Source organism: Sylvia atricapilla, chromosome 8 (genome assembly GCF_009819655.1).
Source record: "Sylvia atricapilla isolate bSylAtr1 chromosome 8, bSylAtr1.pri, whole genome shotgun sequence".
Taxonomy (NCBI): Eukaryota; Metazoa; Chordata; class Aves; order Passeriformes; family Sylviidae; genus Sylvia; species Sylvia atricapilla.
The window spans coordinates 24,389,492-24,415,482 of NC_089147.1; the positions used below are offsets into that span (position 1 = coordinate 24,389,492).

At 46.5% G+C, this 25,991-nt stretch overlaps 2 protein-coding genes across 2 annotated transcripts; one reads left to right on the forward strand and one right to left on the reverse strand.

The window, feature by feature from the left end:
* Positions 1 to 2,451: 2,451 nt before the first annotated feature.
* Positions 2,452 to 9,431, forward strand: PPIF (peptidylprolyl isomerase F). The gene is made up of 6 exons (XM_066324096.1): positions 2,452 to 2,715; positions 4,703 to 4,733; positions 5,556 to 5,644; positions 7,813 to 7,909; positions 8,619 to 8,694; positions 9,097 to 9,431. The coding sequence occupies exons 1-6, from the start codon at positions 2,527 to 2,529 to the stop codon at positions 9,230 to 9,232; spliced, it is 618 nt and encodes a 205-aa protein (XP_066180193.1). The 5' UTR covers positions 2,452 to 2,526; the 3' UTR covers positions 9,233 to 9,431.
* Positions 9,432 to 10,991: 1,560 nt separating this feature from the next.
* LOC136364571 (octapeptide-repeat protein T2-like) lies at positions 10,992 to 11,823 on the reverse strand. Its single transcript, XM_066324522.1, has 2 exons — positions 11,802 to 11,823; positions 10,992 to 11,545 (listed from the first exon to the last, which is right to left on the reverse strand). The coding sequence occupies exons 1-2, from the start codon at positions 11,821 to 11,823 to the stop codon at positions 10,992 to 10,994; spliced, it is 576 nt and encodes a 191-aa protein (XP_066180619.1).
* Between the last annotated feature and the right edge of the window lie 14,168 nt (positions 11,824 to 25,991).

Below are 25,991 nucleotides of genomic sequence, written 5' to 3' on the forward strand. Positions count from 1 at the left end.
AAAACATCATCAAAAAGGAGTGTGAGGTTTTTAATGGTCACTATTGGTTATTAAATTAACACAAGTCAAAATTTACCAAAAATGGACTTGAAGTTGAGAAGATATGATAAGCTAGATAGAAGTACTGATTTAGCTCTTATTAAAAAAAAAAAATCACCTTTAGATTATTGGTAAAGAAACAGAAAATACCAGCATGGCACTGTATGCACAAAGTAAGTCATTGTTCATCCTTATCTTGAATACTGTGTGAAGATCCTCTTATCCCAAAAACCTGTAGAAGTGGAACAGCTTGGAGAAGGATAATAAAGGTGATCCAAAGACATGGAAGAGCTTTGTTATAAGTAATCAGTGAGTTGGCTGTGACTCTTCAGTCTTGAAATGAGAGAAGAGCAGTAGGTCTGGATGACAAAGATAGATACCAAACAATTTGTCTCCTCAGCACAAGAAGTAAGGCACATTGATGGAGGCAATTGAAGCAATACTCAAGCAGATTCTTGATGCTCTGGGCAGCAGGCCTGTGGAAGGGCAGCTTCCAGTTCATCACCAAGGAAGCTGCTGATTTAAAACCGGTCCAATAAATGGATAAGTACAGGGAGGAACAAAAACAAACAAAAAAGATGGCTACATACCAAAGTCGCTCAGGAAGTTCTCTGGAGTGAAAGCATAGCAGGTTGAAAGCATACTGGCCTATTATACATCCTTCCCCCATTTTCACTCCTCCTTAGGCATTTCTTTGGGCCTTCAGGACAAGATGGACCTTTTGACATAGCTTCATATGGTTCTGTAGTTAAAGAGCATGGTACCTGCTAGAGTCATCCCTACAGCATCAGCAGTTAAGGGTCTCTCTGGAGTGTGTACCTGAAAAATGGTGTTCATCCAGGATTTCTCAGTTGTTTGTAATTGCATGTTATAGTTCTGCCCTGACCTTTGTGGTCGTGGCAGTACCTTGATTGACAGCTTTCTGTTGATTCAGTGAATGTCACTGATGAAGCTGCTTGACACAAAGAACTCAGGTAAGATGGAAAGTTTACTATTCCTCACATAGGGGCTGTCTTTGTATGATTCTGTTATACTGTATTACATGATTGCGTTACTGTAACCTTCGTTAGAATAACTATAATACAAGAAATGTGGAAACTTAAAATCATGCTTGATTTTTTTTAAGATATGGCATTAAGAATTTGAATAACTTTTGGAAGTATGGAATCAGGATGGAAACTGGAGAATTCAAAGTAATATCTAAATATGACGTGTGTACTAAGTACTTTCCTCTAAGTTACCAAGGTAGAAAAACTTAAAATTATATGTGTTGTTATTTTCATATAAAACATGAACGATATTTCACTATATTAAACCTGGACTGCTGATACTCACTTTTGTAATCGCTGGGGCAGGTTTGGGCCCTGGAGCGATGCCGAGGGCAGGGCCGGGGGCTGCCCGTGTTGCGGGGTGACTCAGGGACACCCGCCCGTTCCGAGACGCGTCAGTGCCGAAACTGCCGGGTGCTGCCGGTGACGGGCAGCCGTGACTCCCGTGTGCCCCGATCCCAATTATCCCGCACCTGTGACACCTGCGCCGCCGCCTTCCCCGCCAAGGTGCTCTCCTGGGGCGTGGTGTGGAATGATGGTATTTTAGAAACCTCCCCGTCTCTCTTGGTCCCTGGAGTAAAGGGGCTGTGAGGAAAGGAAATGTGCAAAAAACCCTAAAATACCCCACACGCAAACGACAAACGAGCTCCTCCCCAAACAACCGCTGTGCAATGATGGGCGGGGAGAGGGTAGCACTGAGGGCAGCCGGGGCGGGCTGGTCCCGCTGCCGAGGGGAGCACGGGCTGTGCTGGCCGCCCGCTGCCCGCCTCCGCCCGTTCCGTCCCGCCCGGGCCCGGCGTTCAGCCCTCTCCGTCCCGCCCAGGCCCCGCATTCAGCCCGCCCCGTCCCGCCCCGGCCCCGCGTTCAGCCCGCCCCGGCCCCGCGTTCAGCCCGCCCCGCCCGGGCCCCGCGTTCAGCCCTCTCCGTCCCGCCCGGGCCCCGCGTTCAGCCCGCCCCGCCCGGGCCCCGCGTTCAGCCCTCTCCGTCCCGCCCGGGCCCCGCGTTCAGCCCTCTCCGTCCCGCCCGGGCCCCGCGTTCAGCCCGCCCCGCCCGGGCCCCGCGTTCAGCCCTCTCCGTCCCGCGTTCAGCCCGCCCCGTCCCGCCCCGGCCCCGCCTTCAGCCCGCCCCGTCCCGCCCGGGCCCCGCGTTCAGCCCGCCCGGGCCCCGCGTTCAGCCCGCCCCGTCCCGCCCGGGCCCCGCGTTCAGCCCGCCCCGTCCCGCCCGGGCCCCGCCCCGTCCCGCCCGGGCCCCGCGTTCAGCCCGCTCGGCAGCCCCAGGGCGCCATCTCGCCCGACGGTGCTGCTGCTGTCGCTGCCGCCAGCGGGCGCTGCGGCGCCGCGGCGGAGCCCATAAAGGCCGCGGGGCAGCGGCGGCGCGTCCTTGTGTCTGTCCGCGTGTTTCCGTGTCTGTCGCGGCGCCCGCTCTGCCTGTCCGCGGGATGCTGGCGCTCAGCGCCGCCCGCCGCCTGCTTCGCCCGCCCGGGGACCTGCTGCCGCCGCCGGGGCTCGCCTGCATGTGGGCGGCCGGTGCCCGCGGCTGCAGCGGGGCCGGCGCCGGCTCGCAGAACCCTGTGGTGTACTTGGACGTGGACGCCGACAACCAGCCGCTGGGACGCGTCGTGCTGGAGGTAGGGGCGCGAGGGCTGCGGGCAGCTCGCCCGGCGAGGGGCCCAGGGGACGGTGCTGCCGAGCCGAGGGCGGCCTGGCCCCGGGGAGGGCGGCCTGGCCCCGGGCATGGCGGCCGGAGAGCAGGCAAGGTCAGGGCGGGCGGCTGCGGGGCCCGCGGCGAGGGCACAGCCCGGTGCGAGAGGGCGGAGGCACGGCCCCTCCAGCGGGGGCGAGCGGGGCTGCAGCCGGCGCTGCTCTCGCCGAGCCGCGGGAGCGCCCACCTGAGCCGGCCCGTAAAGCCACCCCACGGCCGGCAGGGAGGGCACGGCCCTGGTGCGCCTGGGACCCGCGAAGAAAGGGCACTTGCCTAGTGTGTAAGCAGAAATACTGAAAGAGAATGAACTTACTGCTGCCGCGTACCGCTGAGAGGGCGAGCGGGGTCCCAGCGGCACTGGGGTGTCACCCTTCCCGCCGGGGGCTGCCGGCTCATGGAGCCCCTCACCCGCCCCTCCGGCTTCGTCCTGCGTTTTGCTGGCGCTCGTTGTGTGATTCTGTTGAATCCCAGGGGTGCCGGTTCCCTGAGGCGCTGCCTCCCGTTCCACGTGCAGCCAAGGCACCACGCTGCTGGACGGCAGCAGGCTCGGGAGCCGGGTACCAGCTGGCTCCATCCTTAAGAATCCCGAATCTGAAACACTCGGCCATGTAAAGGCCTGAGGAGGAAAACTTCTGTAGTCTCCGTTCTTAAAAAAGCGCTGTAAGCACCGTGTACATGCGACCTTAGGGCCGGGATGTGCCTCAGATAGATGCGTTTTGTATAGGAAAAAGTGAGGGCTGTGTTCCAGAACCGCGCACACCAGAGGGAATGAAGCTCTGAGGAAATGCTGCCTGCGGAGGGAAGTCAGTGTGGCCTTCTGCCTCCAGCACCCTCCTTGGGTCTGTATTTGTAGAATTTTTTTTAAAATGTTGTTCATAAGAGTTCTCTCTAAAAGAGGTTTCTTTGAGACTAGAGCCCAGTGTATTTTTATTCATTGAAAGTGTTAGCATATGAATCAGTTGGACTCTTCCACTTCTTGTGCTCTCAGGAGGTAGCATTTCAGGTAGTCATAGGCAAAAATATTGCTCTTCATTAAGTAATTCTTTATTCATTAATGAAAACTCTGGATGGTATTATAAAAAAATCTAGCATTAATGTTCCTGTATTTCTTGTGGTAGCATTTAATTTCTGTGCTAAAATTTTTTAGTGTGCCAAGTTTACAGAAAATCTGGATGCATTGCAGCATCACCTTAAATCTTTGGCTAGGCTGTGGTCATCTTCAGCTGCGGATTTTAGCCATCTGAGAAGAGTAGCCTAGGGAAGGAACATTAAATTCTTGCTGCGCTGTGCTATTTCTAGGTGTCTACTGTTGGTCACTGTCAGGATGTCCAGCTAGGTAAAACTTTGGTCTGACTGGTATGGCCACTTCTATGTCTCTTTTTTAGATTAATAAAAAGATGTACATTAATCAAAATCAGATGTACAAAATCAAAATCAGAAGTTTTCATTGATTGCAAATGTGTATATAACATCATAAGTTGCTTTCGATATACAGTTTCTGCTCTTCTGTTGCCTTTGCCTTTTCTGTTGTTTCCAACAGCTGGTTTTGTGCGGGGTCTGGGGCAGGACTTTGGACTCTCTCTAGTTGTATTCAAACTCTGATCCTTGGGGTCCATAGTGAAGATTCTTCCTAGTTACTGCTCAATTAGGGATTGATCAATGAAATTACTAGACGCTGCCCAAGTGGCTCTTCATTATCTGGCTAAAAGTTGCACTGAGGGGATATTTTTCATTGCTGGCCAAATGCTTGAAAAGTTTTAAGTTATTAATGGAATTTTGGATGGCTTGTGATTGCAGATAACTCACCACTTTGGGAAGAGGGTTCGGTTATAGCAGTCTCCCATGTAAATGTTTTTCTATGTACATTTGACAAGGCTGACTTATGAATTTGTCTGTTTATTTTTCTTTAACAGCTGAAAGCTGACGTGGTCCCAAAGACAGCAGGTGAGGCAGCATCTTCAGAATATCATACTTAAATACTTAAGTTATAGATTGTGAATGGCAGGAATGAGAAGGTTCTTTTAGCCTTTACAACTAATTTTTCATGTTCCATTCCCATTTGTTATATGGAGAAATATGACCAGAAGTGTTAGTGAGGAGATGGAATTTATTATTTTTCCAAATAGTTTCATTTGGCAAATTGCACCAGTATAGTGCAGTTCATATATTGGGTTAACAGTGGTGAATAAATATGTTTAAAACCACACTAGCTGGCATTAAAATCCAACCCCAGAGAAGACAGGGAAGGGCAAATCTAAGGGATGGTCTTTCTCAGAGTTTCCAAAGAGTATGTGGGGTTTCATTTTATGGATTGCTGGCTCACTAGTGCATTCATTTTAGAAAGTTCTTGTGGTTTATCATTTTGTTTCCTTCCTCATCTTAGTTCCTAGTAGACAAATATCCTTAAAAAAAAAGACATAATCCTCACAACTGCCCTAAAAAACCAAGGCAGTAAAAGTCAGGAAATGAAACCTGTGACTGCAGGCAAAGGTGGGAGAAGCCAGGGAACTGGAGTCACAGAAAAATAAAAGGGAGATGAGATGGAAAAGGCTTATGTTTGTTCCCCATCCTGAGGCTAAATAAGCTTTCTTTTCTTGGCTTTATAATAGAGGGTTTTTTAAGTATGAAAATAATGAATAGATTGATAATACTTTAAAGATACAATAAAGTTTTTGAAGTGTATGATCTGGGGACATGGTTAATCTAATTGTGTTTGTATTGCCACATATGCTATAGAATATACTACTTTATGCTTTGTTTCCACAGAAAACTTCAGAGCTCTTTGTACTGGTGAGAAAGGATTCGGGTATAAAGGATCCACTTTTCACAGAGTGATTCCTTCATTTATGTGCCAGGTAATGTTGGGTTGGTTTTTTTTTTAATGTTGTTATTAAATTGATTTTTATATTATTTACATATTTGTAGAAACAGACTAGTAGTAATATTTGAAATGGCTCTGCTCTAAACTTCGCTAATGAAACAACAAAGAAGTCACAGCATGATTTACGTTTCTGATCTCTTTGCAGTGGCTGTTGCTTAGCTCATCTTTTGTACAAATAAATGTAAATTATGTTCAAGCAAAGCCTGTCTGAAGGCTTTCTGCTGTAGTATAGCAGTGTGCTTTAGTGTGGGGCAGAGTTGACAAAATGGCACTTGCCTGGGAGAAGCAGTTGTGGTTAGAATGACAATCACCTTATTGTTCAAAGTGATCTAAGCAAACGTGTCCATTCCTTATTCCCAGTAGAATAATCTGTTCACAGTAGACAATGTGTTTTAGATTTTTTTTTTTTAGTGTCTCTGTTAATATGGAGGGGATGAGGAGACCAAAAGGGTCGGTTGGGGTTGATTTTTGGGATGATACACCTGAGATGGATTTTGTTTTGGTTTAAAGAACAGATCTTTTGAAATTCTCAGTAAGAGCCCATGCTTATCAGTGGTTTTTTGCCTTAAACAGCAGCAACTAAAATGACAACAACAAACCTTTTTGAAAGCCTCTTTTTCTACTGTGCTTGGCAGATGTGCAGGACAGAGCTGCTGTAGTGCACTGGAGCCCTGGTCATTCTCTCTTACCTTAAAAAGAGTTGCATTTCAACAACATTGTAGAATGGCTTTGTAAAAAAAACTAAGAAAATTTTAAGAAAGTTTGAAGGTTATAAGTAAGCATGCTTTATTTATTAGCTGATAACTGATGGTCTCCCATCCTCAATTATTTTTTTAAGCAAAAAACACATCTGTTGGAACAAGAGGCCCTAGTTGTATGACCTGTTTCTAAGAAGACAAAAAGAGGACATGTGTGCTATAAAGAACCTATTTTTCTGCCTTTCAGGTGTAAACTAAGGGTTTGTGATACTGACGGAGGGATAGAGTTTAGAAGTCTTTCTGGGATCAGAAATACATAGTTATGAAAAAAAAAATACAAACACTACGTTGAATTCTGTCACAAATTTGTGAAGTTCTGTGTAAGTCTGTTCTGGTTGCCTGCCCTGCTTTGTCCCCCAAGATGGACTGGAAATCAGGATACTAGGTGGTTGATTCTGTGGTACAGTGAGATAATGAATTGATGTTTAGAATTACTCAGAGGTCATTGCTGAAGTGGAAATACTGTCACAGGTTTCAGCAATTTCCAAGTGAGAGAAGACAGACTTCTGGACTTGTTGAGATGGATTGTTAATGTGATTCAGGCAGTTGGTATGGCCTAATTGAAGGCCATCATATCCGGGACTCGGCAATTCCATGTCTCCACATGACAGGCAGCACATAGTTCTGGGGCTGCGTAGGAGTAGCTGTGACACTGCCTGTAGGAGGTTACTCAGGGTGACAAGGGGAAGCTGCAGGTCACATGCAGGACCTGTTGGGTGTGAGTTCTCTCCAGCACAGATAGTGTCACTCCTGCAGAGGAGATGGCATGTGCTGGGAGCAGTGGCTCGGAGCCACCTTCACGAGTCACTGTGGCTGCGTTTTTTATTTGAACTGTTTTTTTGGGTTCAGCCTGGTCACATCTCTTCTGGCAATCAACATGGAGTCAGCTAACTTAAGCTTAACATAGCTCTGGTGTAACAAACAACAAAACCTAGAAATAGGAAAGAGTGACAGTGGAGATCCTGGCCAGTGTTTATATCTGTTGGAAGAAAGGAGGGGGAAAAGGGAGTTGGGAGGTCTTGCCTATGGTAATGAACATAAGTGATTTGGTTTTGAGGCCTTTGAGGTGATTCTTAAAATTACTGCTGTTTGTTGCATCACATTTGAGAGAAAGGCTGGTAACACAGATGGCTGTTGACGTTATGGATGACAGTTGGAGAGTATCAGCGATATCTGGAGCAGAAATCTACTTTTAGCCTGACTGTACTTTCATCTAGTTACATGGTTGTAAATTGAGTAGCCATGCTCACCTTTAACCTGAAGAAAATTTGTTGATGTTGTCACTTCTAAATTAGAGCAAGTGTGTATATTTGCAATAGTGTCACTTTTTGATATGAAAATAGGTCATGTGTGCTGGTAGAGCTAATATTTGTTTCTGTTTCAGGGTGGTGATTTTACAAATCATAATGGAACTGGTGGAAAATCCATTTATGGCAGTAGATTTCCAGATGAAAATTTCATACTTAAGCATGTAGGACCCGGTAAATAAACCTGTCCTTTTTACCTTCTGATGATTATAACCTATAATGAAGCATTGTTTATGAAGATGTGTATTTAAAAAAATAAGGTTTTTTAGATTTGCAGGTCTCTTGGTAATTATGGAAGTATCAAATTTAACAATGTGTTGTGCCTGGCATATGCTTATTTGTATGGACTGCTCTACAAATATATGTCAGCCCATAAGGGGCTTAAAAATTCTCCAAAGGTCAAATTACTGCTTTCATAAGTCATAGACTTCAATTTTTACTTGGAAGATTACTGCAGAAGTAAAACAAAACAATCTGTGATTTCTTATTTAGTAGGTAACATAGGTATGTCCTTTTAAGCTCAAATTAAAGCCAGAAAAAGCGACGGCCATACAGGGGAATATCTGATTGAATTCTATGGTCTTTTTTGCATTGTTACTTCCTTGTCTTGGGAGACTGCTGCTGTTGAACCAGAGGAGAGGTTAGCTGGTGTTAATTGCATTCAGGGCGTGTACAGCTAATTACATGGCTAACACTGTTGCTCTGGAACCAAGGAAGGTTGGGCAGGAGGGAATAGTCCAAGGCAAAAAGTTAGAAATCATTTGGTGATACTGTGAGTCCTTCACATCTTCTGTCAATCTTTAGTCTGAATGTGCAGAGGAAAATTGTCTTTTCTGCCGCATACTTGTAACACCAGTCTAACAAGCTGCTGCTGCTGTTCCAGGTGTTCTTTCAATGGCCAATGCAGGACCCAACACAAATGGATCACAGTTCTTCATTTGCACTGCAAAGACTGACTGGTAGGTTCTCAGCCCTGCAGATTAACCTCATAAATTGATGCCTGAATCTGGAGGGTTTGGGGTTTTCTTACGTGGTTTTTTGTGTTGTTTGTAGACTGATTGTTTTTTTGTTTAATTGGTTGGTTCTTTGTTTTTATTTTTGTTATTTCCAAATTACTTGATTCCAATGGAAAATAAATTTGTTTTGTTACTTGAGGGAGGAAGGGCTGTGACAGCAAGGCTGTTGTCCCTCAGAATGTTCCTGAGGTCCAGAGCTAAAGTCATGTTATAAAGCTTCATGTCACTTCAAGGGCAGCTGGGCCTTTGCCATAGGGTTGGTCAGCAGGTGAGAGCTATGAAGGTCTGCTAACACTGTCTTTATGTTGTTGTGAGTAAAACTGCCTTTGTGTATTTGTTTTACAGGCTAGATGGAAAGCACGTTGTTTTTGGGCATGTAAAGGAAGGAATGGATGTAGTGAAAAAAATCGAGAGCTTTGGTTCCAAGAGTGGAAAGCCCTCCAAAAAGATTGTCATTACTGACTGTGGCCAGCTGTCCTAACCTTTGCCCTACCCTTCATGACAACTTGGATGCTGTGAAACATGAATCATAAAAACACCCACAAACATTTCTTATCTCACGAGTAGCACCTATGGAAGTTTATATTTAACTTGGTCCAACTTTTATACTTACATTGAATAACGTTGATTAAGATAATAACTGAAGCACGTTGCAACTGCACCACCTGGTAGAGTCCCCTTGTGTTCTGCAAGAAGTGCTGAAGTCACCCAGGGTGTACCTGACTGCAGTGTTGATACTGTCCTTAGTATTTGGATGTTTCAGGTGTTAGAATGGGTGGTGGAGTTGAAGGCCTGGGGTTCTGCAGTTGGGGGTTAGGTATAAATTGAGAAATGCTGTGTTTTCTTTGGTGCTAGTAAGTGCTTATTCTGTTGTTTGTCTCATGATTTTAAAGTGATACTACTGACCAGTGCTCTCAAGGCTATCTGCAACAACACTGGCATTTTCTTTGTGTCTCAGTTAAATTTTATCCAATAGATTTAATGAGCAACTGTGTATTTCTTAAAAATTAATTCTGGTTTAGTATTTCTTATAGTTTCAGACTACTTTTTAAAAGTAAACTCTACCTTACCTGCTTCAGTGGAGTAATTCGACTATTGGGTTAAGTAAATTGCTTTAGGTCAAGTTAGGCTACTACTGAAGCTCTACCTGGCAATAAGACCTCACCTCAATGCAGCCAAAGCATCTCAGGACTTTTTTTATTATGGAACTGTGAACTTAAAGTGTGCTTCTGCTCTGGTTCAGTGAGGAATACAGCTCAGTTCTCAATACATGGCTTATTTTTGTACTTTGAGAATATAATCAGTTTATTGAGCTTGCTTGAGTGAGAAATAGATTTGACTGCCTTTTTGTCATGTTGATCCTGTGAAGTCAGCCCAACTTGGATATTACCTGGATTATGATTTCTTCTTGTGCATCATCATTATCTTCAGTCAGAATTGGTCACCACAGAATCACAAGGCCTAGTCAGTGCAGAAAAATCTTTATTTTTTGGGTTTATGCATGAGAAGGAAAGCATTCAGCTGATCACCTAAGGACATTTCATTTTTTTAAAGCCTGATGTATGTTCTATGTGGCATGCTTGAGCAGCAACAAGTGTTGGAACCTCACACCGTTGCCTTTGGAAGCACGAAGGCTGTAAACTATCAGTGATTGTGGAGAAAAGCATATGATTGTTTTGTGCAATAATCTCATTACTGAAGAGAAAAAATGTGATGGCTTTCTTCAAATGTGAATTTATTTTCATTGCAGGATGATAATATGTGGGTTTAAAACTATTTTGTACTGGATATTTTTGTACTGAGGGCTGCACTTGCTAGTGCAAGGTAGTATATAAAATGTAATTTTGCAAAAAAATGGAATTGAAAAGCTTTTTATTCTTTCCACTGTAGCTGCTTAATCACTGTAGTATTTTTTAAATATTAAATTGTGATGGTTTGATTTTTTTTTCATTTGGATACAATAATGATTTTTTGCTCATTCTCTTAATTTGTATATGAAAAGTATTAAATACACTTCCGCCATAAAAAAAAAAAAGTCTGTTCCTTTCTTAAAAGCAGGAATGTGAGAAGCAGAAACCTCCTGGGATTACTTGGGCTGTTTTATGCAGTTGACTCTGTGGTGGGTCTGATCTGCTCCTGTTGAGAAGCCATGGTGTCATTCAGGTACAGCCAGCGAGAGACGGGGTGATGGTGCATTGCTTTGCCTCTCTCTGCTGGGCTAAAGTATCTGTCCTACCTGGTCACAGCCCTCGCTGTCGCTGTCCCTGTCGCTGTCCCTGCCCGGCCCGGTGGCAGCCCTCGCTGTCGCTGTCGCTGTCCCTGTCCGGTGGCAGCCCTCGCTGTCGCTGTCCCTGTCCCTGTCCGCCCCGGTGGCAGCCCTCGCTGTCCCTGTCCCTGTCGCTGTCCCTGTCGCTGTCCCTGTCGCTGTCCCTGTCCCTGCCCGGCCCGGTGGCAGCCCTCGCTGTCGCTGTCCCTGTCGCTGTCCCTGTCGCTGTCGCTGTCCCTGTCCCTGTCCGCCCCGGTGGCAGCCCTCGCTGTCGCTGTCCCTGTCCGCCCCGGTGGCAGCCCTCGCTGTCCCTGTCCCTGTCCCTGTCCCTGTCCCTGTCCCTGTCGCTGTCGCTGTCCCTGCCCGGCAGGTGGCGCCAGGCGCCCGCGGCAATGGCGGGCCCGGCCTGAGGGGCAGCGGCCCGGTGCCTGCCCGCGGCGCCCTCAGCTCGCTCCCCGCCTTCCTGAGGGCGCCAGGGCTGCCGCCGGCTGTCCTGCACCCGCTGCCCCCGAGGGGCTGCTGCTGCTCCTGCGGGATGACAAGACGATAAAGTAGTGCCTTTCCCCAGCTGCAGCTGTACGTTGCCGTGAGGTGTGATGGAAGATATTGGCGCTGAGTATATTGTCCAGAACAGCTTTTTTGGAGCTGGTGTTTAGAAATCCTGCTTAACTCTAACAGGTCACAGAAGCGACAGGTGCTTAGTATGGAGCTCTGAGAAAAGCTGAGGGGTGGCAGGTGTGCTACTGCCGTTTTTCACCTGGATGTTTAGAATGAAGGCTCGTACCCTGGCAGAGAGGTGGGCACATCCCGACGGCCTCTGGAATGAGGCTGGGGCACTCCAGGAAAAGCCTGCCGAGAGCTTCACGTGGCTGCCACTGATGTGCTTCCAGATGCAACACGAGTAAGAAAGCACGCCCTTAGGTAAAGTGCAAGTAAATATACACAGAAAAAAATGAGTTTATATTTCAAAGTTGTTTAAACAAACTCAAAAATGTTTTTGTTTAGTCTCATGTTTTAATTATTTGTTCCAGACTTTCTGCTTACATAAATTGCTTTCTTTGGTGCTAGACTGAGGCTATGTCTCTTTGTTTATAAAGTATAAATGCTTTGAAGTCAAGACATTTGAGGTACAAAGTGTTGTTCTCTTTTGTAATGATGTATACTCTGCTGATAGTAGTATATCAACAATCAGAACCTCAAAGAAGTGAATTACTGAGAGTACAAATCATTTTATGTGACATTTCAAGGCTAATCTGCATGTCCTGCTGCTAGCTTCTCTCCTGTAGTGGGACGAGCACATTCTACCCAATTTAGAAGTAACCAGGCTAAAAAGCCATTCACCTTCAAGTGAAAAACTTTCAAATCTTGAACTGCAGATTTCTTAATTGGGTCTGACTGTTAAAAATATTGTATGGACCAGCTGGTCACAGGTGAATTTTTGCCCTGGATCTTCACAGCCCATAACATCAATTTGTTGCACTGTTAAGCTGAACACTGAACCTTGGCAGCAATTGTCCTGAGCCTTGACATTCCTTCTCCAGTACCAGCACTGATTTTTCCGGTACAGCTCTGGATATGCCTTTTCCTTGCTCTCCTCCCCCCATGTGGTCCCTACATCTGTCGTGGGGCACTGTGGCCACCCACAGCCTGCACCCTGAGTTAGCTGTGGGTGAGCAGCCAGACATGGAAGAGAAAAGAGCCGCAGCACTGGGAAGGCAAAAGTGCATCTCCCATGTAACTTCTTCCCCTTGCCCTGCCTGAGGTCTGGGAGCCCCACATCAGGGCTGTGCCATGCCATGCCACACCTCCGGCTGGCTGAACCCCTGCCTCACTCCCCAGCTCTTAATCTCCATCCTTTTGAGAGGACACTTTCTTCTTGTGTGCAAAACTGGTTTCCCACCAGCAGTCAGCCAAGTGAGGGCAGACAGAGGCACATGGATATTAGCAGTGGTTTTTTCTTCTCCCCAAATACTCCAAGAGAAGGAGCTGTGGCTCCAGCACAGGTCACTCTTTGTGCCCTGGCGTGGTGGAGAGAAAGGCTGGGGGGAGCTGTAGGACAGAAAGGCTGCTCCTGGAGAGGCAGGTGCTTCGCTGCTTTGGTAGGCAAATGGGAACAAAGTCGTGCTTTTTTCACTTTTGTCAGAGCTCAGGCCAAGGGTGCAGGAACTGACGAGGCTGTGACTTAAGAGCTATGGGGTGCAGGGGGAGCTTCACTGTGAGCTGTAGATGTTGGAAGAGGAAGAGAGCTAACTGAGGCAGGAGAGGGAGCTGGTGCTGTTACAGGGGATCTGGATGAGGACAAACTTATTTGACTGCAGATTCCAAGTCCAAATGAGAAAGATTTGAGGGACCTTGCTGCAGAAGGCTGTCAGTACCTGTCAACTGTCACTGGTAAAGATGCCCTTCATCGTAGCTAGAAATAAAATTTCTGGTGGTTTTGGCTTGAGTTCAGTGCAATCATATCAGAGGATAATGCTGACTCCAAAGTGTTTGTTATTTATTAGCTGGTTGAGTGAACAAATCGCTAAAATTCAGTCATTGTTGGGACTGATAGAGTTTGAGAAGAATGGAAGATAACTTAGTAAGCAGCACACCTCATCATCTTTCAGGAATTCAGACCCCAAAGGCGCTGGGAAAGAGCAGTATAAATGAGCAGGTAACTGAACTTCAGGGTCTAAAACTGCTGCTCCAGCCTACCTGTCCCCCCTGAGGGGGCAATTCTTCCTTTGGATTGGTAGCATTCCATGCACTTTGCTTGGTGTTAGCTTGTGTTCATTATTTGTGTATATATATATATATATATATATATATATATTTGGGGATTAAAGCTCAGGTTGTGTGTAAATGTCAGCTCCCTTCCAGCAGCCCTTGCTGTGAGTGTTTTGGTGTGTGTGTGTTTCAGCAGAGCAGCTGCTTAGCCGCAGAACCCGAGAGGGCTTCTCCAGGTGTCCTCCCGCATCCTCGCAAAGCACAGCCACGGCTCCTGTGAGGGAGCAGCTGCAGGGTGAGGGGACAGGCACAGTGACCTCCCTGTGCAGGGTGCCGACAGGGCATTGCTGGCACCCACTCTGGCACATACTGGAGAGAAACCTTACTTCACCTGGTGGGAGGGAGCAACGGCCTCATGGCTCTCTTCATTTCTTTTTTATTAGAAAGTGACTCTTTTTGCATATCCTGGCCCTGCAGGTCTGAGGGGTGGTGGGGTGGAGCAGAGGTGTTGTGTCACTCCATCCTTCCCTGACAGGACTATTTTTAGCCACCCTTTAGAAACGTTGGTGTGAAATTTTCATTGCTTTTAACCAGCCAGGACAAAAAACATTTAACTAGGGAAAATAACTGGCTGTGTCTTTATGTTGGGATCAAGGAGAAGTAAAAAATGTGCAGATACAGAGGTTCGGAGGGGGTAGGGGGAGATTTTGTCACCGTTTTCATTTTCACTCACCTCCTACTTAAAATTCATCCAGGAAGGTAGGCAGAAGAGCGCAACAGCTGCTAAAATTACTAGGTAGGAATCATTTTTAGCAGGCACAAGAGTCTTGTGGTTTTCCTGCTCACGCTCTCCCCCTCCACTCCTACCTCATCCCCAGCTGGTTGCACTTTCCTCCCGAGCGGCTTTCGTGTCGCTGGTGTCTCTCCCGGGGCCAGCCCGAGGCGATCTGTCAGTGATGTGTGGCAGCTGCCCCGCCGGGACCGGCCCGAGGAGGAGCCCTGGCCGCGGCTCCGCGGGCCTGGGGGGACTCGCTGCTCCGACCCCACCACTGGCACAGCTGACACGACATCCTTGGAGATGCAGAGGAGTGCGAGGAGGAGGCAGCAGCTGCTAATGTTTAGGTTTTGCCAGAGCAATAAATTTTGCATTAGTACTAAACAGTGCATGCTCCAAATGATGCAGTATCTTAGGGTTTCTCTTCCCTGCCAAAAGTCAGTGTTTGGTTAGAATTTTTTTATTATTATTATTATTTTTGGAAGCAGCGTTGCTATTAACTTGATGGTTGCCAAGGCCAAAGAAAGTGCGAAGTGTCCTTTGAGAAAGCTGCGTGATTCTGTACATTAAAAGCTGGGGAACGCCAGCACGCAGTCTCAGCCTTGCAGCCTTTCACATGCTTTGCTGGTGTTGCCAGGATGCTATAAACGCTTTTTTGCATTTTTTAAAAAGAACATTTCCTTGCCTAAACTGCAGAAGCTCAAGTTTTGCATTCTTCGGTCTGATTCTTGCTTGGTAGGGGACTGCACGGCTCAAGGGAGGAGTGCGCGGCGGCAGCAGGGAGGGCTGGCTGGACAGGGTGGAAGGGTCACAGCTCGAGCCAGCACCGAGCTACACCCAAACACTGGCTGCAGCCCGGGTCCCCACCCCGAGCTGGCCATGACGTTACAGAGCTGTTAACCCACTAACCCTGGGCCCCCTGACTCACTGCTGGATGCAAACAATGGGCTGGCCCTGAGCAGTGGGGGAACAATGCCGATTGCTGCCCGGGTGGGTGTCGGCAGCTTTGGTTACCGGGGACTGACAAGAGAGGTCTTTGAGATTATTCTTGGTTCTATGGAGCACTTCGCATTGAGAGCAGGGGCAGATTTTGTAGGGCACGGTGTGCGTACTCCAGGTCAAGCAGTTCCTGCTTGGAAGCCGCCTGAAAAAATATTCCTTGGCTTGGATGCCTCTCTCCTTGCTCCCTGTTTGCCACCGCCCTCTCTCCTCTGTGTACAGCCGGTGATGTCAAGCTAGAGAGCAAGGGAGCTGCCAGAGAGAGAACTCTGCCTTGACTCCCGCCGTGAGGCCGCACAGATCAGTCCCCCTGAGATACCTACTGCCTCCACCCCGCAGCAGAAACCTCGAGAAAGCTGCAATTTAGTTCACTGCTGGAACATATGGTCGTGACTGTGGCTCCCTGGGGTCAGTGGGTTGCAGGCAGAGTTTTGTCGTGCCCTGTGAGGAGGAAGTGTGCTCAGATCTGCTCTCTGAAAGCCAAGAACCACCTCCGGAGCAGCAGTGTGCTCGCAGCCTCGGCACCAGCAGCCGAGAGGTTCCGAGGGCAGGGCTGGATCCAGAGCTGCAGGCAGTCAGCCCTGCAGGTGTATGTGACATGCAGGGGGTGATGTGACATGCAGGTTGTGGCCACTGCTGCCTGTCCTGCCCCAGCTGTGGGCTGGCGGTGAGGCCAGGCAGTGTGGTGTGCTCGGGAGGATGTGATGGTGGCAATGCTGTCGCTGCTGCTGGCTGTCACAGGGAATGGTGAACGTATATGCTGCTTCTTGTGCTTTCCTTACCTGGGTACTGGGATGCCTGCAGGTGAACTCCCTCTGATATCCATATCAGACTAGGGCAAGTCCACAAGTATCTGGACTTGCCCTGTACTGAAGTAACTCCTCCAGATAAGGGCACACTCTTCGCTTGCCTGCCTGTAAATCACCAGCCTAAGATCACATCTTAATACCACCTCCTTTCCAGTCAACCTACCAGTGAAATGCGCAGGTTGCTGAGAAACTGAACTGTCGGCATGCACAATGTTTGTTGAAAATCACCAGTTTGTGCCTCTTGTGCAGTAGCTGTGCCCCCAGCGGGGCTCAGGGTGTGTCCCTTCAGCCTCTACAGGGATCCTCCTGGCATGATTTCAGCTCTTGGGCTCTTGTCACTGACATATCTTTGAGGGGCAAAAGTGGACACAGCTGCCCTGGCTCTGAGCTGGGTTCCCACATCCCTTTGGATTGCAGGCATGCTCCCCTCTGTGTGAGAGTGTCTTGTCTGTCTGAAAGCATCAATCCCAAATCACTGAAGCTAAAAAAGGTGCAGAGATTTAATCTATGGAAGAAAAAACATCCACCAAGAGAGTTAAATGCTTTCCTTTGACTGCAGAGTGAGTAGGATCACACAGAGCTTGAAGACTTGAAGCATAAGACACCAAATGGGAGATCGCCAGTGGATTGGCTATCTCTGGGGTAGCTGCTGTTACAAATTGCTTGTTGGGGCTCACTATGTCATGTTGGGTCAAGGCAGAGGGGTTCATTTTTCTAGTGCCTTTATTCATTCTGTTTCTTTGGCTGTTGTTTTGAAATTAATTGAAAAAGTGGTTTAATGCCCTGGATTTTGGAAAATAGTATTCATGTGCACAGATGAAGGAGCACACACAAAAAAGGAAAGCTTGATATTTCTTTTAGCTGTTTCATTGCTGGAGTGAACTGGAGGGTTGTATGATGGTTATTTACAAAAAGCACAGAAACTGGTGTGGAACACTGGGCAAGACAATTACATCTTGTTCTTCTCCACCCTTTCAGCACCATTCCCTTCATGACAAAATAAAAGGAAATGTTTTTTTCTCTTCACAATAATATGAAATAATTTTCCAGAAACCATCCAGGCCCAGATCGCCTTAAGCAGAGTTATAAAACTGCATCTGGTTCTGCACACAATTCACAAGAGAGGACAGCCAAACTGTACCCTGACAGCTGGCTGACATGCCCTTCCTGTGGGGTCCTGCTGAATAAAACCCAAAGCTGTGACCAGCCCCTATTTGTACAACCCCCCTTCTGGGCCATGCTCAGAAATGTGACTTTTGCAGTTTGCAGCTAATGCTTCTCTCTGCTGTTGTGATCTGACTCCTGACAAAGGTGGAGGAGGCAGAGGGAGAGAGGGGCTGGTTACCTTTGCAAGTGGACAGCACAGCAGAATTTCCCAGATGTTGGTGTTATTTTTACTCCTATTTAAGTACTTGCCTCAGTTAATGAAGTTTATGTCATCTTCTTCTAAAGCTGTTTCAGAGGGTGTCTGAGGAGTGGGGTGGTGAGGGGCTCCTCCACCCACCATCAGCACAGGAGGAATGTCCTTTGCTGCCAATGTTCCACCTGAGGTGTGTCAGCAGCATCCTGCATCATGAGGGCAAAATAACATTTTCCTTCCACTTTCTGTTTCATTGCTTTGTAAACTCAAGACACAGCTGAAAGAGCAAAGGTGTCAGATGGAAGAGAAACAAAGCTGCAGTAACATACACCAGAGTGCCAGGTGGGTCAGTGAAAAAAACTTGGAAACTGAAGGTTCAGTACAGACACACTACATTAGAATATAGAAGAAAATATTTATATGCATAGGAGAAGAGCTGACATATTATTTAAGGAAAAAAAAATTAGATAAGCCATATCTAAATATACTTCAGGAGCCACAAAAATTAAAAAATGAGAGCAGTGATGCATTAGCCTGAAGATCAGCTGTGTGTCTGAGCCTGCAGCTGCAGAGACCCAAGCAGAGCATACAGCTACCTGCAACACTGCAGGGCTGTAAATCTTCTCATCCCCACATCCCCATCTCTCCTGCCAGTGCTGGCTCACAGGGCTCTTCACACTGCCTGAGCCTGGGCTGTCTTGCTTGCCCACAAGAGCGGCTCGCAGGCCGGGGTGTAAGCCTTTCCCCCTTCTTCTGCCTGCTGGAGCTGGGAGCAAGGCATGAAAACAAGAATCTTCCAGCATGGTTTGGGGTTACTCTGGGAGCTGAGCTGGTGGCTCCCCTCCAGCTGACAGTCTTCTGCAGTGGTGAGTGTGTCAGCATTGCCTCCTTAGCCTTTAAATATAACTTAAACTTGCAGCATGAGAGTTCTGCTTTGCTTTCCTTGGGATATTGCAGCCATTGTTATCCCACCTAAGAGAACTCAGTTCCTCCCTTCCTCCTTTTTTGGACATTGGGAGCTTGGCCCATTCCTCCTTTCCAGTAGTTGCTTCCTCAGGAATGAAACTGACAGTGTTTTCAATGGCTACTTACAGCCTGCAGATAACAGGTTTGTACCCTGTTGTTCTTTGAGAGCAGGGCCCCTCAAAGAGCAGGCTAAACTCTGTATCAAGGAGTCAAAGGGTTAAAATAATATTGCCCAAGTGTGTCATTGCTGACTAAGGCCCTGGGCTTAACAAACCCCCAAACTGTTCCTGTTCCACTGATGTAATTCATTTTCCTGAATTTTCTCCTGTTTTATTATTTCAGTATTCCTGTGTCAAAGTCACAGCTTCAACATGTATTCTTCAGTTGTTCTCTCAGAACTTGGCAGAAATATGAGTTGGATGATAAACCAATTCTGATCTTGTCTGTATTTGACATTATTCACCTGGTGAGCCAGTTTACTGCTGATCAGAGTGTTGAGGTGGATTCTGTCCCCTCTCCAGGCATCTCTAGCTCATTCCTTCCTGTCTAGTCATGTAAGTGGGATGTGCTGGGAAATGGCAGTGATCCCAAAGGGGGAAAAACTCCAGGAAAAATTACTTGAAATGTCACTGTGAGTGTGGTTAGACACTGGACCAGGCTGTCCTGAGAAGCTGTGGATGCCCATCCTTGAAGATGTTCAAGGCAAGGCTGGATGGAGCCCTGAGCAACCTGGTCTAGTGGAAGGTGTCCCTGCCCTTGCCTGGGGGTTTGGAACTTGATGGTCTTTAAGGTCCCTTCCAATTCAAACCATTCTGATTCTATGATTCTCTGACTTATGGCCATGTGATGTGATCCTTAAGCTGATACAGACCTGCAATAATCAGTGAAATTTGTATCTGATTCCATTCCAGTGTAACTTATTAGGACAAGTCTCTGTCTTCCTGGTGAATCATTTAATTTGTAAGCATTTATTTCTTAACTTTTTTTCAACAATCTTACAGCTGAGGCATCTCAGTTCTGGAGTCCCAGTGCTGAGGTAGTTTCATTGATACCAATAGACCATTGGCATAAATGAGGACAGAGAGTATTTTATGTGTATTATGTACTCCCTGGCAAAGAGCAGTGGAAAACTGGAAAAACAAAACCACAGATTATAGAGCAGAATGAATAAAAACAACAACAACAAAAAAAACCCCTAGGTCCTTTATTATAGTTAACTCTCCAATGACCTCTAGTACGCCTTAGTGAGATATCAACTTTCTGCCTTGCAGAAATAACTATAAAATATTATATTCTAGCCCTGCACTCTTTAAAGTTCTTGTCCTTTATTACAGCCAGTGGTTTATTAAAACTGGAAAGGAGCTAGACTAAACCTCTGCCCAACCATGGGTGAATGGCTGCATCCAAAGCCTGCACCTTTTGAAAACTGGTCTCTCATGTTTAAAACAAACCCAAGCCCAATACAACAGCAGACAGCTTTTCATTTCTCCTCCCTTAGATTCATCTCTGAACAAAAATCCTCACACCTGGACAGGCAAAGCCATTAGGTTCATGGGGCAACTCCTTAGCCACCATCATTAAAGGCAAAATGCCCAGTGTGGTTAGCAGTGTCTCAGGGTTAAAACTCAATACCACTTGAAACTCTTCCTAAGCATATATGATCAATATTGAGTTTGAAAGTATATATGTATTTATTTTAGGTCCACTGGTTCAGTTTGCACTTTGTAAGATTAACTGGCAGTAAAAGGTATTAATTTCCTATCACTTTTTTCCATATTGTCCTTCTCCTGTCCTTGTAGTTTATGGTCTCTTTAGGAATGTTGTCCTCTGGATCATTTTTATTGGCTTTGCTTTTTAAAAATCAGTATTCAAGCTTAATACAGCAGTTTTTCTGGTAACAAAATTCATAGACTAAAACAATCTTTCCCTTGGACAGATTTGAAATGCGATTACTTTTATAAGTTGTAAATAAAGGCCTAGTAGTTGATATTTAGTGGGAAACTCTCCCAGTGCATTTCAGAGCCCTGTTTTTCAGTCTCCTCCGATAAGAAAACTGCTGACTTGGCATTTTGGGGAGCTGTTTCTTGTGCTTTGTGTTCCTGCTGGGGCTGCCAGGGGTTAGCCAAGCTCCAGACTGCCACGTGGCCAAACCAGGAGCTGCCTGTGCTGCTGGGCTGCCGTCTAAGGGTAGCACTGCACTGGTGACTGCTGGGTTTTGCTCATGAGTTGCTGGATCAGGCGAGCTTTGGGCCATTGGGTTGTTGTCCCCTGGATCCTGCTCTTGGTGGCACCTCCACCAAGACCTGGGAGAGGGGCTATGACAGCCCTTACTGCACCTGGGCACAGCTCATACCCTCACCATTAGGTCATCCAGGACCGCACGTAATGATGGCTGATTTTTATGTTTACAGCTCTCATGGAGGGTTTGTTCAGAGGAGGGAATGCAGCTCCACACCGTTATGCATTGTCATTTTTTCCCATGGTTAGACACTGGGATAAGTATCAGGCTTTGAGGATGCAGCCCCTGGGTAAGCAGGGACTGGCCAGCTCTTCCTGCAGATACCCTGCTGCTGGCTTTGTCTCCAGGCTGATGCAGGGGTATCTTGAGGAGAGATAGGAATCTTTAGTGATAAATGAATGGGGAGAGAAAGGATTCTCTAGTGATAAATGGGTGGGATAGAAATCTCTACTGGCGAGTGCAGTAAACTAAAAGCAGCCACTGACAGATGTGACTGAATAACTGCATGGGTTTTGTAAAGCAAGGTGAAGGGTTTGGAGTGATTGAAATGGCACCTATAAGCCTTGATTTGTGATACCAATGTTTTCTCTTGACCTCATTTTGTGGCATCCTTTTGTACCGAAGATCAAAGAGCATTCATGGACCCAGAGTTTTCCTGAAGGGTTTGTAATTTGGCAAAGGTGCCTCTAAATGACCTGGCAGAAGCATTCGCTTTTGGGCAAAATGTGCTGGTATGTTATTGGGGTTCCCTGCCGTCCTATGGTAGGTATTTCTTGTTTTTCTCCTTCTCTATAGTCTGCTCCAGCAGAGGAGCAGCCCAGGATCGTTCAGTGGGGAAGTAAAGTAATTCTTGTTAGATAAAAAGGAGCTGTAAAAGCACTCTGATTCTAGTGGATGAGGGCCTAGTAAAAGAGATGATGATCCAACTCAGAGTCTGCTTCAGTAACTAAAAAAAAAAAAAAAAATAAGAAATCTAGTATTTAAAATGGAATTAATTTTCACTTTGGATTGTGGTCAGATTGGAATCAAGTTTAATTCCTTCAAGCCATGCTTTCCCTCAAACACCATTAGTCTTTAGAAGCTTTCCTAGGGGAAGCCAGTTCATTTGTCTCAGAGCACATTGTGCTGCTGGACTTTGTCTCCGCGGAGAGGGAAGGCTGGGATGTAACTGCAGTCTCTCCTAATGAACTCATACTTGTCACACATCCAGGACTAGATGGGCTTGTCTGCCCCTCACACCCACCCAAAATGTAGCTGTGTCCCAGGGAAATGATCTCCACCCTGGGCCCCTCAAGGCCTGGGCAGTGCTGAGGTACTCACAGGCTGATGCACCCCTGCCCGGGACTGCCGGGGCCTCCGGGGGTTGTGTAGTCAGAGGCATTTTACAAGGATTACAACACCTTAACCAATTCCTAATCAGTTCTTTTCATCAATATCAACATAAAATCACTGCTGATGAAACATATGGACAGAATGACAGTAAACAGTAATGATGATGGCAGGAAGATCCAGGACAATCGTGAGAGTGACTGGATGCTTTTTATACAGCCAGCTGCAAAGCTGCACCTCTGCAAACACGGAGGCAGCACATATAGAGTGAGCATAACATCCTAAAATCTGCTCATCTGAAGAGTTAAGGGCTGCTGTAGAGTCAAAACCCAGCACGAGCTTCCATTATGGTGCTGTGGCAAAAGGGTCACTGTAATAATTCCTGGGAATAGGAAGCAGAAAGAGGGGAAGTTTAAACAGGAGAGACAAAGATATGTTCTTTGTGTTTCGGGGACTACTTTCAAAAGTTGTTGAAAAATTAGGCAAGTCACAGAAAAGAGCAACAGAAATTATTTGAAGTAAAAGAAAATGACTTAAAGAGACTTTTTAGCTTCAAGAAAAATAAAATAAGAGAGCAGAAATATCTGAGAGTGACATCGTATAGGTGGAATGCGGGAAAAAATTACCAGGTATTTTAGTGAATGAAAGCACAAAAGAAACACACCTGGAATCTGAAGTGTGCAAATTAATATAGGAAATGAGGATAAGTGCCTCTCTTTGAGGATGTGCTGGTAGAGTTATTATGCTATATAATATAAGAGCCACTGGCTGAAATACAAAGACTTGCAGCATATGAGCTGTCACAACAGATGCTTTAATGCTCCATTTTGGCCTCTGACTGCATTTAAATCCCTCTTTCCTCATGTGAATCTTGGCTTCCCAGCACTCCTTATCATTTCTTTCTACTTTTGTTCTCAGTCTGTTCTTGGAGGAGTTTCTCCCTCTCTCTCTCTGTCTCTCTCCTTCTCTCCACTTGTGTTTTTATTATGCCACTGCAGACAAAAACTGGCAGTTTGCAAGGTCCTGAAAGGAGTTAGTGTCCCAGCTTCATCTGAATTCAAAAGGAAATGGGTGCCAAACACAGACCTTGCGAAAGCATGTACCCAGAGCCCTGAAATTTGGTGTAGCTTTGAAAACCTCGTAAAAAGCAAACTTGCTGATAGTGGGCTGTCTTGAGCTTTATTCCTCATCTTAAGCATTTTTCTGGTGGGGGTTCTATAAATATACACACTGATGACTAGAAATAAGAAAGTACATGTCTGGCTGTCACACACCAATTTTCTGCAAGGAAAATCGCTATAGTTTTTTAACTGGCTTTTTATCTCAAAACAGCAAGTATCCAGACAGTTGTCTCCAACTGTTGTTATTAAATTCAGCAGGAAATCCATCCTGTCCAAAAGAATTATTAGTTTCCATTGCTCCTGGAAATGTCCAGAGATGTTAATTTGTGTGTGTTTGTGTTGCCCAAGTAGCCGACCAGTGAGCAGGGCCGTGGTTTGATCTTGTCCTTGAGCTCAGGGAGTTGGGTGACAGCTGTGAAAGTGAAGTCAACATCTACACCAGGGGGTTATTTATGTAGGCAAATCTTCCCAAAACACCCCAATTCCTCCGGCTAAAAATATGTTTCACATCAGAGGGTAGCATCTGAAATTAGTAGTTTAAGATGTCAAAGAGGTGTCAAGATGCCATTAGCAACATTTTTTGCCATGAAGAAGTTGGTATTTGTCAGCTATTTCTTCCCAGAGGTGTGCATGATACCACAGTTTCCCTTTTTACATACAGAGGAAATAACTGTGGTGGCAATCTGGTCTTTGTCAGAGTTGTAGGTACTCGACCACAGAGCACTCCTTATTCATACCATAAGGCCCATAGGGAGACAAAATCATCTACCAAAGGAAGATCTGAGCAAAAGCAGAATGGGAGAGGATTTTGCCTTGGCCAGATGCCCAGAGCAGAGTCCGTCCCCCCCTTGCCAGTGTCACCTCAGTGCCAGCAAAGAGGGACCACCTTGGGGACCTGAGGCCTTGCTGCGTGGTGTCCTGGGCTGCAGAGAGCCAGCAGCCCTCCTGCAAGGGTGCTGGGGAAGCACTCTCCTGCTGCCAGGGGTGCTGTGCTTCCAGCCACCCTTCTTGCTGCCTCACCGTGGAGGTGACCAGATACAAGGCAGCCATTAGAGGTAATCCTGGTGCTCTGCCAGTCTGCAGCGTACAGGTTTCCCTCTTCTTTCTACAGTGCAGGAGAGCTTGAACATGTACCCTGATTTCCCTACTGGATCTCTTTCCTTGGCCAGCAGAGAGCTGATGGGATGGAGGAACTGGCGTGCTCAGCCTTGGCTGGACCTCATGCTGCAGTTACCCCTCAGGTCCTGTCAGCCCTACCAAAATGATGGATGTTATCCTGGTGTAAGCCAGACAGTCTGTCAGAGTAGTTGCACTACTCAATCACCAGCCCCTGTTTGTTTTTCAGAAAAAAGAACTCTAAGCTCTAATATGTTGAGAAAAGTCCAGATTTATCTTTAAAACTTTGGTTCAGCTTGAAAAATCACAGTTTTTCTGGCAAACTAAATACACAAACTTTTTTAAGGGGCATCTGCACGAGGCCTTCATTTAGCTCTCAGTAACACCACAGCCATGCATAGCCATCTGGCAAAAGTCTTCTGGAGAAATATGACAGACAGCACAGAGACACCCTTCAGAAATAACCACGCAGCACTCACATAGTTCAGATGTTTGATTTTACCAAAGATCCTTCTTAACAGATATAAAATAGGCCTCACTGAACACACAACCCCCCCCCAAGAGGTTCACTGCCAGTGCAGCAGCAAACAATGTTGGTGGTGCAGGATGTCCCATGATACCAAGAGGAGATGGGAAGGCTGGAAATGCAGCTGACCAGGGAGCGCTGCAGCCTCTCAGCACCAGCACAGGCTGCTGACACAGTCCTGGGGACTTGTGAGGATCGTGCTGGGTGAGTGACAGGGAGTTTTGCCTCAGCCAGTAGATGAATCCCTGGGCCAGCTTTGGAGGCAACAGGTAGCATTTCTCAGGAATTGTAAACATTTGCTGTGTCCTTTCCAACTCATCCTTGGTCCATGACAGTATCCCCAAGGAGCAGTCACCTGGCTGGGCTCACCTGAAGTCAGTGCAATCTCTACAGGTTCCTTCCCAGCATAGGACTGACCGATTTGCAGGACAACAATAGGGGCTGTATCTGCCCTTCATCTGGATAGCCACCAAGCTCAATGTGCTGAGGTTTCAGCTGCATTGAAGCTGACCATCTCATCAAGTTTTAAGGAATAATTTCAAATACATGTGTAATTTTAGAAAGGAAGTGGGTTGTTGTGCTACAGCCAGCCCCTCCCCCCAGTTATTTTCTAATCACTACATAAATGTATGACAAACCCCAAAGGCTCTGGATTTTATCTGTTGTGCTTTACTGTCACCCTTCCTTATGGCTAGGATGCCTGTGTCTAAGGAGCCAAGGAGCATTTCTCCAAAGGCTGCCAAAAAAATCTGGTCTGGGATTCTACAGAGGGAAGGGCATCTTCCCATGCACTGCCCAAATGCCCTTGTGGGCACGAGGCTGCCTGCAGGTTATGCTCCTGTCTATTATTCTGTCAGGTTAGTGGGGCTGGCACAGAACCAAAGTAAATGGTTATTTATTAAGCCTTCAGATCAAAATTTCACAGAAAATAGATATAGAAAAAGAGAGATATAGAAAATAAACCACCAAACACAAAGATTTGAATATCAGCAGTTGATTTCTTCTCCTATTTTCAGGGTGTATTT

Bases quoted from the DNA above. Each gene is read 5' to 3' on its own strand.
- LOC136364571 (XM_066324522.1), bottom strand. From the start codon at position 11,823: ATGTGCCCACCTCTCTGCCAGG. The intron at 11,546-11,801 runs GTACGAGCCTTC...GTCATCCCGCAG, and splicing joins GTGCCCACCTCTCTGCCAGG to GAGCAGCAGCAGCCCCTCGG.
- PPIF (XM_066324096.1), top strand. From the start codon at position 2,527: ATGCTGGCGCTCAGCGCCGCCCGCCGCCTGCTTCGCCCGCCCGGGGAC. The intron at 2,716-4,702 runs GTAGGGGCGCGA...TTTCTTTAACAG, and splicing joins TGGGACGCGTCGTGCTGGAG to CTGAAAGCTGACGTGGTCCC. The intron at 7,910-8,618 runs GTAAATAAACCT...CTGCTGTTCCAG, and splicing joins ACTTAAGCATGTAGGACCCG to GTGTTCTTTCAATGGCCAAT.